Source organism: Anomalospiza imberbis, chromosome 20, assembly GCF_031753505.1.
Source record: "Anomalospiza imberbis isolate Cuckoo-Finch-1a 21T00152 chromosome 20, ASM3175350v1, whole genome shotgun sequence".
Lineage (NCBI taxonomy): Eukaryota > Metazoa > Chordata > Aves > Passeriformes > Viduidae > Anomalospiza > Anomalospiza imberbis.
In genome coordinates this window covers 3,486,333-3,504,283 of record NC_089700.1, presented here as the reverse complement: position 1 = coordinate 3,504,283, position 17,951 = coordinate 3,486,333, and the positions used below count along the sequence as shown (strand labels likewise).

Genomic DNA, 17,951 nt, shown 5'->3' with positions numbered 1-17,951 from the left:
AAAGGAGGTGGCACATGCTGGAGTTTGCTCTAATTGTATTTTTAGCTTCAAAGGTTTGAGCTGCCATTTTCTCCTGTTTTGGTAGGAAAGAGTTTTACCCTGTGAAACATTTATACAGAGTTGTGTGATTCAGATTTTTTATTTGACAGAGTCACAGGGTGGGTCAGCTTGAAATGGACCACAGTTGATCATCTAGTCCAACCTTCCTGCTCAGAAAGGGTTGTCCCAGAGCACATGGCATAGTATTGTGTCCAGAAGGTTCTGGAATATCTGCACACCTTGTCTTGTGCAGCTTGTTCAGGCCTTGGTCACTGTACAGGGAAATTCTTCCTCCTTTTCAGCTGGAACTTCCTGCCCATGGCCTTTTGTCTCATTGCTGAGCTGCACAGAGTAGAGCCTTGTCCATCTTCTGACATCTCCCTGCAGACACACTTTATTACACCACTATCTTCAAAGCAGGGTAAAGAACACACTACTTTTGGGAAGGTTGGTTGGTGAGGAAGGAGTGCTTGTGCTGTGGCTGTGTTCCTGTTCTGGGATCTGTGCTCTCCAGGCTACCAGCTGTTTCTTTCCTGGCATTTTATCAAAGTGCACAGCAACCAGTGCTTGGCCATTACCTCAGGTCCCCCTGCTAAAGCCCCACAAATGCAAACATGGAGATTGCCAGTACTACAAGTAGGAAAGGAGAATAATACAGCTCCTTGTACACAGGAAGCAATGCCACAGCAAAGCACCCAGAGATGAGCTGTGGGTTTTTTTACTGCGTGGCAGTGCCATTCTGCAAGGCTTGGGTGAGATGGCTGCTCTGCCACTTCTCACTTGGTGCATCTCCTGTATTCCAGGTACTTTCAGTGCCCACCCAAGTTTGGCCTCTTTGCTCCCATCCACAAGGTGATCCGGATCGGGTTCCCATCCACCAGCCCTGCCAAGGCGAAGAAGAGCAAGCGGATGGCCATGGGGGTGTCAGCCCTGACCCACAGCCCCAGCAGCTCCTCCATCAGCTCCGTCAGCTCCGTGGCCTCATCCGTCGGGGGCAGGCCCAGCCGGAGTGGGCTGGTAAGTATCTCCTGCATGGTCTCTGCTCCTCAGTCTACCTTTGTGACCCAGCTTTGTTAGCGTTCAGGAACACACATAATCACGGGGCATGGTTATATGCAGGTGCTTTTATTGCAGAGCTCTGGGAATCAGGGGTACCGACCCAAATCTGACTCCGACATGGCTTTCGAGCTGAACGTATTTTATAGTCTATCGTTATATAACTTACATATTAATTATTAAACTTATATTGTTCTATTGTATACATTGACTTTATCCAAGCATGAATTTCTCGTGATTTTTCTCAAGCCCCTGACCACAGTTTCCCATGACTATTCTTACAATTAAACAGTAATTATATTTAATTGCTAAACAATCATCACATCTAACAATTCCATCATTTATCATATACCAGCTACACAGGTGCAGTTCTAGCAAGTACGAGGCCTATACTTTCCCAGGGTATTTTCCCAGGGCCTACTAAGCTTAGTTTTCCTTCTAACTCCCCAGATCCCCATGATTTTAAAACCTTTTACTATCAGCTTCACAAAGCAGGAGGATGTTGCTGTTGAGGCAGGGATGGGATTGAAAAGACTCCGTGTTCAGAAGGCAAAGAATGAACGTTTATTCAAAGTACATCTCTCTTTTACAGAGAACATTGTGAAGACTGATTTCATTGGTCTTAAAGTAAAAACATTTCACCTGATTGGTACACTGGACTTAGGTCAGTGTGGTAGAACATATTTATGAACAATATGGACAGAAAACAAGATAATAGATTGTTTACATTCCTCCTGGACTTTTTCCCAGGCTTAGCCTAACAGAAATCTTTCTCTTTTCTCTCTGACTGAACTGAGAATATCCCCAGTAGGGCTGGGTTTTCTTTCAATGCAGCTGTTCCTTCAGCATTAATGAGGTGAGGGGAATGGAGTGTGGGACTGTGTTACCCACCTCACAAAGAGTCTCCCTCCAAGTAATGGACACCAAGCAACTGTGGCCATTGAAGGGCCTGAAGTGCAATTTGCAGTGGGATGAATCTCAGTTCTGCTGTCAAGAGCAGGATCAAGGGATCCCTGTAGAAAAAGGACACTCTTTCCAGTCTCACATGGTCATGCTGCTCCACTGACCAGCTGTGCAAAGCTCCTACTGTGGCTGTCTCACTGTGGAGGGTGACAATGTCCTGGGCCACATGCCTGGGGTTTTGGCAGGTGCTCAAGCAGGCAGAAAGCAGAGCAGGCAGTGATACTATTTAAAGTTCTGGCTCTGCTGTGGTGTTGCTGCAGAACACCCACAGCCCTCTTGGCTGGGGACAAGGGTGCAGTGTCATTCCTGGGAGTGGATCAAATAACCCCATACTGGTCTCCACTTGAGATCAGTCTACCCAGCTGAGCTCACTTTTTGGGATTTCATCAGTGCAGGCCATCAATAAATTGTATCTAAGAAGGCAGATGATAGAATGCATGATAATTTTTCCTGACCCAGTTCCCACCCCATGTTGTGTCCTTTGGGAAATGTTGTGTTCACGGCAGTGCAGAAGAGCAATTGTGAGCACTGTCCAGATGTGTCTCAGACTTAACCTCCCCTGTAGGGCCCAGAGCTGGAACTGCAGCTCTGTTCAGCTGAATAAATGATCCTTAGGTGAGCAGCATTCCAGATTTAACAGGGGACTTCAGCTACTCTGGAGTGGAAAGGACACAGCGTTACCCCATCTCTTTTTAACTCTTTCCCAGCTGACAGAGACCTCTTCTCGCTACGCCCGGAAGATCTCTGGCACCACGGCTCTGCAGGAGGCACTGAAGGAGAAGCAGCAGCACATTGAGCAGCTGCTGGCAGAGCGTGACCTGGAGCGGGCAGAGGTTGCCAAAGCCACCAGCCACATCTGTGAGGTGGAGAAGGAGATTGCCATCATGAAGGCCCAGCACGAGCAGGTAGGAGGCAATAGGGCTTTTTGTCACTAGCTCTCAAATGTCTGAATATTTGATATCCCCTGAAAGTGTCAGATCATAACGTTACCACTGTGTGTGAAACTTGGGCTCCGAATTCCTGCCTTTTATGTGGTGAGGTAAGCTGAGGCTCTTTCTCCACTCTCCCAGTGTCACATGTGCTATCTCTGCCCTGAGCCAGGAGCAGGAAAAGGGCAGTGTCAGATCAGAGGCAGTAGATAGTTTGTGTCTGGTGGATCAATACATTTCAATGCTGAAATGCAAGTGGAAGGCAAATTTGTTCCCCTCAGCCACTGAATCTGGCTGTGGCTGTGGCTGTGACTGCATTGCAGTGATTTTATGGTGCTGAGAACATCAGCTCAGTTCATATGCCACTGCTTTCCCACCAGAGAGGATGCTTTAATAACATTAATAAAGGCAGGAAATCTGGAAGGAAAACAGGCTGATCATATTAGGTTGGTGTTTGTTTGTTGCACAAGCATTTGTACAGAGGACATTTTATGTATTAAAATGCTTAAAGAGATTTATGCTTATGCTATTTGTCATTATGTGGTTCTTCATCATCTGCTGTTCTCCTAAATTCTTTACTCATGCTTTTTAAGCCAAGTGAGCTACCTGGGAGCAGGGATGGCACTGTGTGGTGGGTCACACCTGCCTGTCAGAAATGCAGAAGAAATTGGGAAATCAACTGCAAGCTGACATTCTTCTTGTGTATTGTGTTTTCCAGTAATTATCAGTAACAAATGAATTAACAGAAATCTGAAATCTCTCTTGCTTCATGACTGGGGCTGAATTGCACTGGTAACCTCTGACCAGATTTTCAGAACTTTTCAGGCTTCAAGTTCTTAACTCTAATCAGAGCTGGAGTCTCCAAAAGAGTCAGGTCAGAGAGGGACTGAAGCAGGGATCACTTACAGCTGTTGGAGACGGAGCAGTTTTTGTTGTCTTGATCCCTACATCCTAAGCTGTTTGAAAAATGTGCTCTTACCACAGCATCCTCTGAATTAGATCATCAAAACTTTCTGTTCCCTACTTCTGACCCTTTCTTGAACAGCTTTGTACTACTTCAGGCATGGCTAACTTTTGTGTCTCGGGCTCGTTTTTTGCTCCAGTATGTCACAGAGGCAGAAGGAAACCTCCAGCGAGCACGAGCCTTGGTGGATGGGATGCAGAAGGAGAAGATTGAGCTGTTGAACCAGCTGGAAGAGGAGAAGAGGTAAAGTAGGAGTGGATGGGTGTGAGGGAGGTGAAGTCATGTATGGACAGTGAGGAAGCCTTCAGGTGGTTTTGAATTAAGGATACAGTGTGAAATAAAAATTGGATCATAAACAGGCATGTGCACCTTGGGCCATTCCAGACACTCCTGTACAACCTGGATTTGCTGAAGTTCCCTTCTTCCCCTCCATTTGTGATGGGCTGATCTTGAGGATGTTCTTTGTGAGGAAGGGAAGCCAGACTGGAGTGCAACCTTACTGCAGTGTGATTCACCATCTCCCCACATGCCAGAGGCCCCCATCCATGCATATCTCATGGTGCACACATTTCCTCTGTGGATCAGAGTGAAGATCTGCATGTCATTCTTGGAGTCCAGGTACTCCATGTGTATAATTAAACTCTTCAGTGGGAACAGAAAAACATTTCTGTGTATTAAATAACTGAAAACAGTGTTGATTTCAATTAGTGATGCCCCTCCTGAGGATGAAATGTTCTTTCATGCATAAGTCTCCCCATGTTCCTGGTAGGCAGCTGGTTTCCCAGCTCCAGGAGGCCCTTTAACCCAAGACAGCTGAGTTTTCCTCTAAATATCAACAGATGCCTCCCTCCTCTAATTAGAGGAGGTTTAGACAAGGAAGCTTGTTTATAAAGTTAGTTATGTACACTCACAGCTATTTTTATCTGTAACAGAATCATAGTCCTTACATCTGGCTACTAACTAAACATCCTCAGCTTTTTTTTTTTTTTTTTTAATCAGTAGAGAGAAAAGGAGGGATGAGTCTAGCAGAAAAATGAATTATTTTCTACTGTTACTAGCTTCTCTCTTCCAAAAAAGAAGGGTTTCCTTGTCATGTCTCTGTTAATGTGTGTGGTTTTATTGCATTTATGCATGGCTGGCCTGTAGAGTCTGTGGGGAAGGCTCTTCTGTCTGCCAGGGTAGCTCACAGTTTCCCCCCCTCTGCCAAGGAGGCAGAGGATCCAATTCCCTTGGGATATTTTATATGGACCCTGAGCATTTGGCACAGGAATTGCCCAGTGCTCGGCTGCAGGATAACAAGGTTTAAATAATCCAGTGAAACCTTGTTGTGCTTTGCTTGTTTTCAGGATCCTGTGTCAGAGAACAGTAATTGTGTGTCTGAGGGGATGCACCTTGCAAAAAGGCCGCGTTTGTGTGTGGAAAGCTCTTATAACCATCCTGCTCCATGGGGCTTGCTGCTCAGCTTCTGCTGAGCTGTTTGTATCCAAGGTGGTCTGTATCCCTCTCCTCTCAGACTTGGATTCTGCAGGCCATGACATGATTTTTTAATATTGGGTGGGTAGTTTTAGAACAAAAAAAGCTTATCAGTAGTTTTTGGGCAGCTTTTCCATTTGTTGGTAATGACCTCTCCATTGATGGTTGCAGTAATCCATAGAGCTTGGTTAATAGTGGAAAGGCTCATGTGCAATGGCTGCTTAGACAGAGGGTGCTGAGCTGAGTGTTCCTGATTGCTCTATGTGTCCCTTTCCTTCCCCAGGAAAGTGGAGGACTTGCAGTTCCGTGTGGAGGAAGAATCCATTACAAAAGGGGACCTAGAGGTAATTCCTTATGATCTTGCCAAAATGTGGGATCCAAAGTTGCTTGTGGGGCCTCACTTGAGTGACTTCTGCCACCTTTTGCTCCCCTCTAACAATACTTTACTGATGGCTTTGGACCTGCTGTGAACACCGTGGTGTGAGCTGTGAGGATCATTCTTCAGTGTGGTGCCCAATTGCTGTTGTTCACATCTGGGGCTGCCTGGAGTTAATCTGCCACTCTGAGTTGCCAAGCCATGTTAAAATCTGTACCTCAATCTGTTGAAACATACATTTCTCCACTCTAGAAATGAATTGACAGTTCAGTTCCCGTCCCTGTGGTGTCCTGCTCTCAGCAGCTAATGGGCACATGGAGTCTCCTGATTGGATGCTGTTTAATTCCAGCCAAAATGCTGTGTATCCTGAGGTATCCTCATGTGGGGTTCACTGCCCATGAGTGTGGGTTTGACACCCTGTCGCTGGGAAGGGCTGTTGCTCAGAGATGCTGTTGCATTGTGCAAATGGAAGGGATGTTGGGATGAAGTGATGTTGGCCCTTGAGTTGGGAGGCTTTTCCATGGGGAAAAAGGAACAGAAAGTCTTTCTGTGGAAGCAAGGCTCTACTCTCCAAATGTAAATCAAGGGAGTTTTCTGTCTGTTTAGCCCGAGTGCCAGGTTAGTAACAGCCAAAAATGTCAAGGGCCCTGCTCCTGTGCTTCACTGTCACTCAGAGCAATAAATGCCCAGGAAAATGGGAAAACTAGGAAATGGGTACGTTGCTGTGGCTGTGATCCCGCTGGCCTAAACCTCTCTTCTTCATCCAGAAGCTGAAGGAGATGTTTGACAGGGTGTAAATTAGCAGTGCACTGATAGCAGACCTTTGTGGCAGCACAGCAAGTGCAGTTTCTGCCTGGTGTGGGGGAGCAAAATCAGATTTCTGTTCATCCCTGAGCTGACAGCTTTCCCACAGTGCTTTAGAGAAGGGTGGTTGATGCAGCATCCCTTTCAGAGCAGTGAACTGTCCCTTTGTAAGCTCCAAGTGTTTAAGCGTGGCTGTGTAATTATGGCAATGGGACCAGGGTTGGCCAGAGGGTATATTTGGATATATATTTTTTTTTTAAAAGCCACCATGCTTAGCAAGATGATAAGCTGCTGTGGATAAGGGCTCCCATTCTCAGTTTGGGACTCACAGTCTTGGATTTAATTTTCCTTTGGGCTGGGAAGGAATTATTTTGCAATGGGGATGTGGCCAAACTTTCAGCAGGACATTATGGTCCTGTCCTCACTTCCATGCTTGTCTGTACAAAAGAACAAATAATTTAGGTATGCTTGATTTCCTCTGATCCAGGGAACTGGCATGCTCTCCATGAGTCCAGCATCAGTCCCAGCACAGGCATTGGCAGAGGGCTTGGCTGGGGCCAGATTTTACATCTTGTCTGCCTAATTTGCATGCTCACTGAATGATTGACCCACTAGAGTTAATTCTCACCTTCCTGCTTTTTTGTAGAGACAGTTAAGCTTTCCAGAAGCAAGTAATTAACTTAGAGAAAAAATATGTTGGTGGCCTGAAGGTACAGATCGAGGTTTTGTACCTCTGATAGAGCAGCTGTGGATTTAACCTTGAAATGTAGTTATGAATTCAGCCCAATTTTGATCCTGGTTGGCAGCTGATGCTGTAGTGATTTGGGAGACGAAAAACAAATGCAGGAAAAGCTTTCAAGGGCTTTGAAAGATGAAAAGCTAATGCAGGAAAAGCTTTCAGGAAAGACTTTTTGTGGTGGAAAACCGTGGTTTACAGGAAATATTATCCTCATCAAGGAACTCTCTCATGCTCATCTCCTGGATCCTGCAGCATGCCTTGAATGCCAGTGGGAACTCAGTTTATAATTTGTGAACAGTAATTTAAGGCTAATAGCTACAAGTAAATGTGAAATTCATATCTGGGCTTCCTCAAAGTGCAAGAAAACTTTGGATTTGAGGTTCTGACTCATACTGGCTAGTACTAGCAAGCCAACTTACATAAAGTAATACAAGATTGAATGTAAATATAAGATTTAAGGGCTGTAAAACAGTTAATCTATTTTTTTCACATGGTTTTTTGTTTGGTTGGGTTTTTTTCTGTATTTTCATATGTTTTTCCAGAGTTGGAAAATAGCAGGATTAATAGATACTGAGCAAGAATATCAGGTGGGACTGAGAGCTTGACTGGGCACTTGTGTTAACCTCAGGAGCCTGGAGAGAATCTCTCTGAGAAGTCCAGAGATGAGTTCTGTAATAGGTCAGCATCTTCAGGTAGCAAATATCTGATGTGCTGCCACCAGTTAGTTAATTGGTATCAATGGAATATTTATTCTTTTTAGTAAAATCAATCCTGGAGCTCCCTCTTGAGATGTGAATCTAGGGCTTTACAGGAAGCAGAATTAATTTTATTTAATTTATTAAACTCATATTTTATTTTTTTAAATTAGGATGCAAGAAGCCAGCTTTTACACTTAAGTTGTGTAATTTGGGGTTTTGATAATATTTGGGCTCTTGAATCCACATCTTTTCCTCCCCTCCTTCAGGGGTTAAATAGGGCACATAAAATACAGAGCCATCTGAATAAAAATGGCAGCTATGTCACCATCTATGAACACATGTACAATGATATTTTGCAAGCATAAAACATGGATTGTTTCTTAAACTTCTATTTCTATCATTTGTACTCAACTAGTCAAGCCTTGCTTTATTGTAGGGAAGGGCAGAAAATCCTTTAAACTGGCTCCGATAGAAAGAGGGGGGAAGCAAACAATTATATGGAAAATGAAGGGGAAAAAAGGGATTAAAATGGTTCTGAGCAGGTTTGCTTGCCTTTTGCTAAATTAATTTTTTAACTTGATAGATTAATTAAGTTTAATTCTAAGGAAAATGTGGGTCTTATAAGCTAAAAAAATGCAAAGGCCAAATTGTGCGTGCCCCTTCCCATGTCTCCTCTCCTCTTTTATTTATAGGGAATCTTACATGATATTACAGTGGTGGTTGTGGAGTGCTGAGCTTTGCCATCAAGTGCAGCTTTGTGCTCCTTCAGCTTTAAAAGTGAAGGGCACTGAAGCAATGCCCAGAGCCAGTGCTCCTGGATTTGGGTAGATAACATGAACTTCTTGTGCTTAGTTGAATCATTTGTCAAAAAAAACCTCTTGAAAACAAACCACCAACCAACCAAAAATCCCAAAACCAATCAACTAAATAAGTTCTGTTTTCTTGTGCCAAAATTAGCAAAGTCTTACTGTACAAAAGTCACTTTGAAATTCATGTCAGGCCTATTCAAACTCAAAGCACTGATTTATAGAAACGATTGGGGACTCAATACCCTGATCTCTTCAGTGCAGTGTATTTTCTGTTTTACAACATGCCATGTACAGTATGGCCTGGGGTTTTTTCCCACTTAGTGTAGGATTCACACTGTCTCCAGTGCAAAAAGAGGACAGGAACTTCCAATTATTTTGAGTCTACCTTGTGACTCTTCTTGAGGAAAAATGTGGAGAATCATTGCAACGTCTTTGCATTCTCTGTGGGTACAAGGGCCTTGTACTGGTGGGAGCTTTGCTTTTTAGGAAGTGCCTTCAGTTGATGCAGGAAGACACTGGAGCAGTTTTCTAATGCAGAAGGATGTTTTCCCATCACAGATTCAGTTTTCCTGTGAAGAGCCACTACGAGTACCATGTAAAATCCCATAGGGACCGTTTTCTGTTTGGTTGGATTTTTCCTCCTTGTTTGGGGTTTTATTCTCTTCCTGTTGTGAATGGCCTTTCCTTGTCTTGTACGCTGGAGTTGATGTTGCAGCCTTCTCTCTCCCTCTCTTTCTCTCTCTCCCTTCCCCTACTCCCATCTCCACTGTTCTTTTTTCTCTCTGTGTGACCAGACTCAGACGCAGTTGGAGCATGCCCGAATTCGGGAGCTCGAGCAGAGCCTGCTGTTTGAGAAGGCACAGGCTGAAAAACTCCTCAGAGAATTAGAGGACACCAGGGTAATGCACCCTCACTTGCCCTGCCTGCAGACAGCGCTTGCACTGCCCTGGTGCTCATGATGCCTTGCTTTGGGTTTCTTTCTTTTGGTTTTTGGGGGGTTGATTGATTTTGGCTTGAACTTAAGCTTCCTTGGTTTTGTTTGTTTTTTATTTGCTCTCTTTCCCAGAAATAGTAGTATGATATGATTTCTAGCTTTGCTTCTCTTGTGGGGAACTTGTTTCTCAGACTGAGTTTGCTTCTCTGCCCCACGCCACCACCTGACACATGAGTTCTTACAATTCATTTTTCAGTTAACATATCCCAATAATATTCACACCCTGCACAATTCATTCTGCCTCGAGCCCTTCCCCAGGCTGTAAGAGGAAATAACATTGCAATCAACGTTCCAGTCTCCCCTGCCAGTTGTGGGAGCTGCCATCTGAAGTGGAAGGCACTGGTGGATGCAGGTGGGCCCACTCTGATCCTTGGCTGTGCCTGCAACAGGACAGATTGCCCAGAGGAATCCTAAAAGCAGCCAGATGTGAAAGGGCTTTTTCACGCTAGTGTGGTGTGAGAAGCAGCAAACTTGCTGCAGTGAGCAGTAATGGGTATGAGAGCTGTAGAAAACACAAATGTGAGGGCCTCCAAAAGGTCTGGATGGTTTGAAGCCCCCTGTGCCCATCTAAAATAATGAGCACCAGCCTCCTTGCCTGATGGCTGCTGGGCAAATGGCAATTGAAATGAAGTGAAATTGATTTCTTGGAGTTTGGTTTCCTTGTTTCTCTTGCTTTTTCTAATATTTCATCCTCTTCTCTATCCATAGTGGCAGCACCCTGTACTCCCTGTGACTTGCAGGGAGTTCAGCCCTGCCAGGTTACATTCAGATGGCAAAACATGGATCCACAGCCTTTAAACTCAATGTGTGCCATGGCCAGATTTATTGTCTTGCATCCTCTAGCCTCCTTTGTTATTTTGACTTTGCTAATAAACTCTAACAAGTACTCATATGTAAAAATCCCTTTTCCTTTTTACACCAGGGTAAACAAATTCTGTTACAGAAGAGAGGTCTGCAGGCTGAGGATTGCTGAGCAATAAAGGAAACATGATATGCTTAATGCTGGTTTTGATGCTTGTGAAATTCCTGCATGTGCAGTCACATCTCCTCTGTGCATCATCTGGCAAGATGCCTGGTCTGGAAACATAATGCCCTTCCAGGACATTATTTTTCATAAACCACTGTTGCTCCCTAGTGAATTTCAAGGGTTATTTCCAAGGTGTTTTTCTGTGGAAAGCAAGAGGTTTGTATTAGGAAAAATAAATTGCAATTGGCACAGATATAACTGTGAGTTGTCGGTGCTGGTTACCCTGGTGCAAAACCGTGCTCAGGTTGGAGGTACCAGGTGTTCTTTACCTCTTCATCTGAACTTTGACTAATGCACTTTGGATTTATTTCCACTGGAGAACGCTTATTAAGGGGAAGGTGCAGCCATGAGAGGTGCACTGACCTTGTGTTCTGTCGTGTTGCAGCTGACCACGGTGGCGGAGCAGTCCAGGATCCTGCAGCTGGAGGAGGAGCTGAGCCTCAGGCGCAGCGAGGTGGACGAGCTCCGGCAGTGCCTGCAGAGCTCCCACCCAGCAGAGACCCCTGAGCACAACCTGGGCTTGCAGTCGGAGGCTCTTCGCTTGCGGGATCAGTTGCTGTCTGCCAACAAGGAGCACCAGAAGGAGAGCAGCCAGCTGAAGGAGAAGTACGAGAAGACACTAAAGAAGTACCAGCAGGAGATGGAGAAGCTGAAATCTGTCAATGAGAAGTACTCGCAGGAGATTGTTGACCTAAAGCATAAAGTTCAGCAAGCCACTAACGAGAACATGGGGCTCATGGACAACTGGAAGTCCAAGTTGGACACGTTAGCTTCTGACCACCAGAAGTCTCTGGAGGACCTGAAAGCCACGCTCAACTCAGGCCCTGACACCCAGCACAAGGAGATTGTGGAGCTGAAGGCAGTGGTGGAGAGTATAAAGTTGGAGCACCAGCTTGAGTTGGAGAACCTGAAAGCAAAGCACGACATTGAGACAGCTGTCCATATAAAGGAGAAAGAGAGTCTCAAACTGAAGCTGCAGGAGGCTTTGGATGAAGTGGAAAAAAGCAACAGCAACTGGAAAATGCAACTGGAAACCAAAAGCAGTCAGCACCTTCTTGAGCTCCAGGATGTGAAGGACAAGTGTCGAGATGCTGAGCTGAGGGTGCATGAACTGGAGAAACTTCATGCTGAATATACAGATCAGACACAAGCAATAGCTTTCTTGAAAGAGCAGATATCCTTGGCTGAAAAGAAGATGTTGGACTATGAGACATTACAGAAAACAGAAGCCCACAGCAAACAGGAAATCCAAAGATTGCAGGAAAAAGTGCTTGTCTTAGAGAACAAGCTGCAGTCCATGGAGGCCCTGCATCCTTCTCAGCATGCAAATGTATGACTTTGGGGTCATTTTGTTTGTTTATTATCACTGTTGGTAACTCCTCAGCTGCTGCCTTGTGCAGTTATCTGAGGCTTCAAATATCTGGATGTTTTTTTCTTCCACTAACAGTGTTCTTTCTGCACTGCATCTCCATGCTGAAGGTGTCTTTCCACTCTAGAAAGCCAGGACAGTGGGACAATTAGGATAAAGGAGCAAGTGGGGCCACAGCTGGGTTTGGAGGCTGCTGCGGCAGCAGACTAGGGCTGTCGTGGTTTGTCAGGGTTGGGCTCTCATCCTGAGCAAGCAGAGTTCTGAGCTGGAAAACCATCATTCCTACAATGCAGGTGTAGGAGCTGCAGCAGTCTTGGTGTGCTGCTGGGCAGGACTCCTTGGGGTGCTATGAGGATAGGGTGGACAAAGAGTCAACCTTGCTCAGCACCTGGAGCAAGAGAGGCACAGTGAATGGCTGAACTGTGGGATGGGGTGGGAGTGTGTCAACAGCAGGGCAGGGGCTTCACAGCACAAATGGGAGACAGGGAAATGCTGATGTTGAGGGTTATAGTGAAAAAGCTGCCAGCAAGGGTCAGAATGGGACCAGGCTGGGGAAATGCTTGATTGAATATGAGACCAGGGAAGGCTGAAATAAGAGTAGTAATATGAAGGGGTCAATTTACTGTGGGCTTTGTGTCTAAGTCATCTTTTTTTTTTTTTTTTTTTGGCTGCTTGCCACAGGATGCATCATCCTGCCATTGTGCGTGGCACAAGGAATCATGGCTGGTTCTGCACTGTAGTGGGCAGGGAGATTGCTACTCATGGGGGGCTGGGCCCCTATTTGTGTTTGGATTTTGCATGAGAAATGAGGAAAAACCCAATTTACATCCTGTGGGGATGCAGAAAATGAAAATAAGCTGTAAAATGTGCACATTTTAAGAATACTGTGTTGGAATTTCACTGGTGATGTAGTTTCTGTTCCAGACAGAGATGCCAATGAAATGAATTCAATGCCTGTGTTTAATTCCCCATTGAAGCCAGTTGCACCTCCAGGGAGCCAAGTCAAGCCCACAAATTCCATGTTGTCTAAGTCAGAACTCCACACCTTGGAAATAGGCACACTGAGGACAACAGAGACAAAGGCCAAGGAGGAATCTCCAGCATTCATAGTGTTTGAAGGGTTGCTCCAGGATGCTTCATCTAGTAAGGACAGTTGGGAACAATAAGTACAGCCAGGACCCTAGGAAAAAGGGGTTATTATTACAACATGTAACACATTATAGCCAATATTCAAACACGAATGAATGGAAAAGAAGAAGCTGGAGGCTTGTTCCAGAGCCCTTTAGATAAATGGAAGGGCTCTGGGGGATATTGATACTGGATTAGAACCAGGGAAGTCTTGAAGTAATTATTTCAACTATGTGTCAATTAAAATCAGGAGAATATGGGAAGAAATGCATGGGTGAAAGCCTTCGAGTATCATGGGGCAAGTTCTATTTAAAATTGTCTTAGTTAATTTCAAGTGACTGCAGGATTCACTGTCCAAGTATTTTAAACAAGCAATGGTGTCCTGTGACAGTCTTTCCTAGACCATCAAGGGAGAGCCACAACTGTGCTTCCCAGGAGTAGTTAAATAGTTTTTTCCATACCAAAAGCATCAGGAAGCATAATTCTCCCCGGGGGGTTCTCCCACTTCTGTTTTACTTGTCCCACAGCCCAGAGTTCAGAGAACTGACCTTGGGGCTCTTGACTGTGGTGGCCACCGCAGCTGCTGGCTCTGGGCATGTGCTGAGGTCCCAGCAAAGGCTGCTGGATGGGAAGAGGTGTGAAGGGCTCAGTTGTGGCCTCTGCCACAGAAGGCTTGCCATTGGAAACGCTGTAGTCTCTGGCTTTTCATTGCAATATCGAAAAGAGGGTGAGGAAAAAAGCAGAATCCCGTGTATGGACACAGCATTTGCTTGTTACTGTTTTTATGAATGCATTAGTTCTCTAATAAATTATTATTTTATCAACGTTTTTATAACTTTGGGCACAGCTAGGTTCTACAGAAGTTGAGGAACTTGTTGACTGGTAGGTCTCAAGCTGCATGCTGGAGAGAATTTGCAGTTGGGTATTTGCTGTGATTGTGCCTGGTCTGAGGGACAGCAGCTTCTCCATCCCTCTGTGTGTGCAGAGCTGAACCAGAACTTGTGGGGAAAAACTTGAGCTCTCTTCCCTCCTGGGTGAATCCTGCTGTTGTGCTCAACTGTGGTTATGTGTGGGCACTCTGGTCAGCCTCACTAGTACCCAGCTGGACAAGTGGCTCCTCAAAAAAGCCTTTGTTTCCCTCTTGGGAAAGATGTAAAACATCCTAAATTGGACATGGGATACCTTCTGCTTTGGATGGGGCTTTGTTGTTGTTAACTTTTGCTTATCTTTGGGTAAAGGGTTAGTTTATATCTTATATTTTACATGTATTCCAGATGATTGAGACTAATGATATTTCAGAAGAAAAGATAAAGATGAAGCAGACTATGGAAGGTATGAAGCTATTATTTTTACCCTGTTCTTGCGACTCATACACTTCCTCTTCTAACGTTCTGTTCTTGCAGGGATGGCTGCATGGCAGGGGTTTAGGAAGACATTTCATCTGTCAAAATTTGCCAAATGGCATTTGTTGTCTGGATTTGTTTTTTTCCTTCTAATCAAGCTGAGCATATGCAGGGGTGGATGTTTTTACCTGTGTTAAATACTCTCCATGCAGATGGTGCAGGTTGGAGACAAATCTGAGTAAATAGGTGCATTTCCATCCCATCACAGATTTTTACAGCAGGTAAAATTCAGACATTAAATGTTATTTGCTCACAGGAGAGGAGTTGTAATGATAGATATTAATGTGACTGGCTTCAAATAATGATAGTTACTTTTTATTAAGCTTACTGTAAATCAAATCCATCCTTTTAACAAAATGTGAGACTTGTATACTCAGGAATCTTGTATAAAGTGTATTTCAACCTGAACTGCACTCAGCCCCCTCACAGAGGGTGAGCTGTAACACTGAGTCTGAGCCATAGCAGAGCTGGATTCAGAGATATTTTGTCCTATTTCTGTTGCCCTCAGTGCAAGCCAGGCATTGTCCACAAGCCTCGTCTGTCTTAGCAGATATGGGATTCTGTAAACACATCCATGTTATACCCCATCCCTGCAAGTGTCCAAGGCCAGCTTGGACAGGGCTTGGAGCAGCCTGGGATAGTGGAAGGTGTCCCTGCCCAAAGCAGGGGTGTGGAACAAGATGATCTTTAAGTTCCTTTCCAAACCAAAATATGTTTCTACACCAAACTGTTTGCTGATTGGCAGGAAATTCCTGCCTAATGATGGCAGAGCTTAACTAGATCCAGCAGCCACTGCTCTGAATGGCCACTCAGTCCACGTGTGCATTGTTTCCACACTGAATAAACCCCAGAAAGATGTTCTGAAAACAACCAGTTCAGATTTGAGCCACAAAAGCATCAGACTTCAGATCTACAGCTCCGAGTATGGAAATGCATCAATTCCAGAAAACATGTATTTTGAAACAGTCTCTGCCTTTCACTGTAGGAGGTGACACAAAGAAATGCACTGAAAGTTCATTTTGGGTTTTTTAAATTAATGCTTTATTGCCTTTTCCCCCTCCTCCTTTGAGGTTACTTTCCTAACCCTGTCTGATCCAACTTCCCAGAGTGCATCCCAGCTCCAGGTGTGGTGAGATGCAGTGTCTCTGTGCCAACAGGAGTGTACCACCATGGTGCCCACTGCATCCTGACCCATGCTGTGCACCTGACACCTTCCCAATTTGCACAAAGCATTTTCCAAGCCTCTCATCCTTGTCTTTTCATTCCCCCACAGACCTCCAGGACAAGCTGAGTAAGAAAGACAAAGAGGTGTCATCCCTGGTGAGCCAGACTGAAACTCTAAGGGCCCAAGTAAGTGGTAAGTTTCCCTAATCCAGTGTTGGTGGGAATGAAATGTTTCCCTGCTTGTCCTACAGCCTGGTGTTGAACAAGAGCCCAGAGCTGAAATAGGCTGATGTAAAACATGATGCTGCTGGTTTTTGAAAGGCTTTTGTTGATAGAAATTAATTCAGGAATTGAACACAAACTGCAGCAGATACTCGTGTCCTGTGAGGGAGGGTTTGGGCTTGTTTCTGTGTATAGCTAATGAAGCAGAAGTCAGTCAAGCTGGGTGTGTCCCCTTAACTACATCCAGTCAAGAGCTAATCAGGTCTATGCTTTTAGGAGTAGGAATTGGGAAAAGGCAAAAAGTAGGGATGTAAGTGAAGACCTTTCTTTCCCTGAATCCTCTGCTTCTCATAGCTTTGGAAAACAAATGCAAAACAGCAGAAAAGAAGGCTGATTCGATATTCAAAGAAAAGAAGAGGTTGGAAGGAGAACTGGAAGCCTTGACCAAGAAAACACATGATGCCTCAGGGCAACTGGTCCTGATCAGCCAGGAGCTGCTCAAGAAGGAAAGGTCAGTGTGCTGGTCTGGAGGATAGAGCTGCAGACAGAGGGGCTCTGTGAATATTCACGTTCCTTCTGGGTACTGGAATGACCACCAGAGGAAATGTAGGGTTGCACTGCTGAAATCCAGCCCACAGCTTTCAGTTCTTTAGAGATGCTGATGTGTGAATTTGGTAAGAATTAGAGGCTGTGAATTCTCAGAAGGCAGTGCCCTTTCAGTGCTTGCCAGGAGCTGCAGGGCAGCTGAGTTCAGTGTAGAGGCTGAATGAAGTCGCCCAGGAGCCAGCTGGGCTGGCTGCTGCCCTGCTCCCAGGCAGGGCCTGGGCAGGTCCTGGTCTCAGAGCTGCCAAAGTGGGACAAGAAAAGAGTGGTGGGAGTTGGCTCAGATTTGCTCACTAGCCTTTCTTTGTGTGAAAAACGCCAATCACTTGGTTTTTAAAATTTTAGAAGTTTAATAATAATAAAATGGTTATAAAAAGAGGAATACAATTAGAGTAATAAAATTTAGAGTTAGTACAATTACAAGACAATAAAAAGCAAAGACTTAAGGACATCCGCATGCCCTCGGGCACTTAAGCCACGACAAGCATGTTTTGTGAATAAAGGAATAACCCTTAAAAACCATACACTTGCATATTCATAAATACTTCATGGTTATGCATACATTCTATTTAAAACAAGAAGCTCTCTCTGGTATATGTCAGCTGCTGCTTCTAATCCCCACGGTGTCTTCGAGTCTGAGCAAGGCCTGAAGAAATTAGCTTCTTCTGATAAAAAAACCATAAATTCCTCTTCTCTGGAAGATTTAGGTGGTCTGTGACTTATCTCGAAGTGATTATCTCATTCCTTTAAAAAAAATACCCACATACGTGGTTTCTATTTTAACATTGTTATAACCTAAAACTATATTTAACACCCCACTTAAGAGAATTAATACAGCATAACTTTGTCGCCGTAGAGCAGGACGGTAACGAGAAGACTCCAAGTCGAAGGCAAGAGAATGAATTCTGATTTATTTCAAATGCACTGCTCTATTTATAGAGAACATTGTGCAGATTAATTTCATTGGTCTTAGAGTAAAAACATCTCACACCATTGCTGTGCAGTGAGTGACGCACGGTGGCAGAACCTATCTATAAACAATGTGAACAACAAGATAGATTAGAGAATTATTTACATTCTTTCCCAACTGTCTCCCAGGTTCTCGCCTGGTTAGAAAACCCTCTCTTTTTCTCTCTGACTGAACTGAGAATATCCACATAACTTTCTAACATTACCCATATAATATCCATT

At 44.6% G+C, this 17,951-nt stretch overlaps 1 protein-coding gene across 3 annotated transcripts in view; it reads left to right on the top strand.

Moving 5' to 3' along the window:
• The window catches only part of CLIP2 (CAP-Gly domain containing linker protein 2), a 62,554-nt gene that overhangs the window by 35,663 nt on the left and 8,940 nt on the right, over positions 1 to 17,951 (top strand). For 2 of the 3 annotated variants that reach the window (XR_011005392.1, XM_068210176.1), the window contains exons 4-12: positions 843 to 1,056; positions 2,766 to 2,963; positions 4,091 to 4,194; positions 5,708 to 5,768; positions 9,645 to 9,749; positions 11,257 to 12,201; positions 14,643 to 14,700; positions 16,045 to 16,128; positions 16,512 to 16,668. Coding sequence is in view for 2 of the 3 variants with exons in the window: in XM_068210176.1 (XP_068066277.1) it covers positions 843 to 1,056; positions 2,766 to 2,963; positions 4,091 to 4,194; positions 5,708 to 5,768; positions 9,645 to 9,749; positions 11,257 to 12,201; positions 14,643 to 14,700; positions 16,045 to 16,128; positions 16,512 to 16,668 (1,926 nt within the window). In the remaining variant the exon portion in view is untranslated. The remainder of the gene's footprint in view (positions 1 to 842; positions 1,057 to 2,765; positions 2,964 to 4,090; positions 4,195 to 5,707; positions 5,769 to 9,644; positions 9,750 to 11,256; positions 12,202 to 14,642; positions 14,701 to 16,044; positions 16,129 to 16,511; positions 16,669 to 17,951) is intronic. The other variant, XM_068210177.1, reaches the window with a different exon arrangement.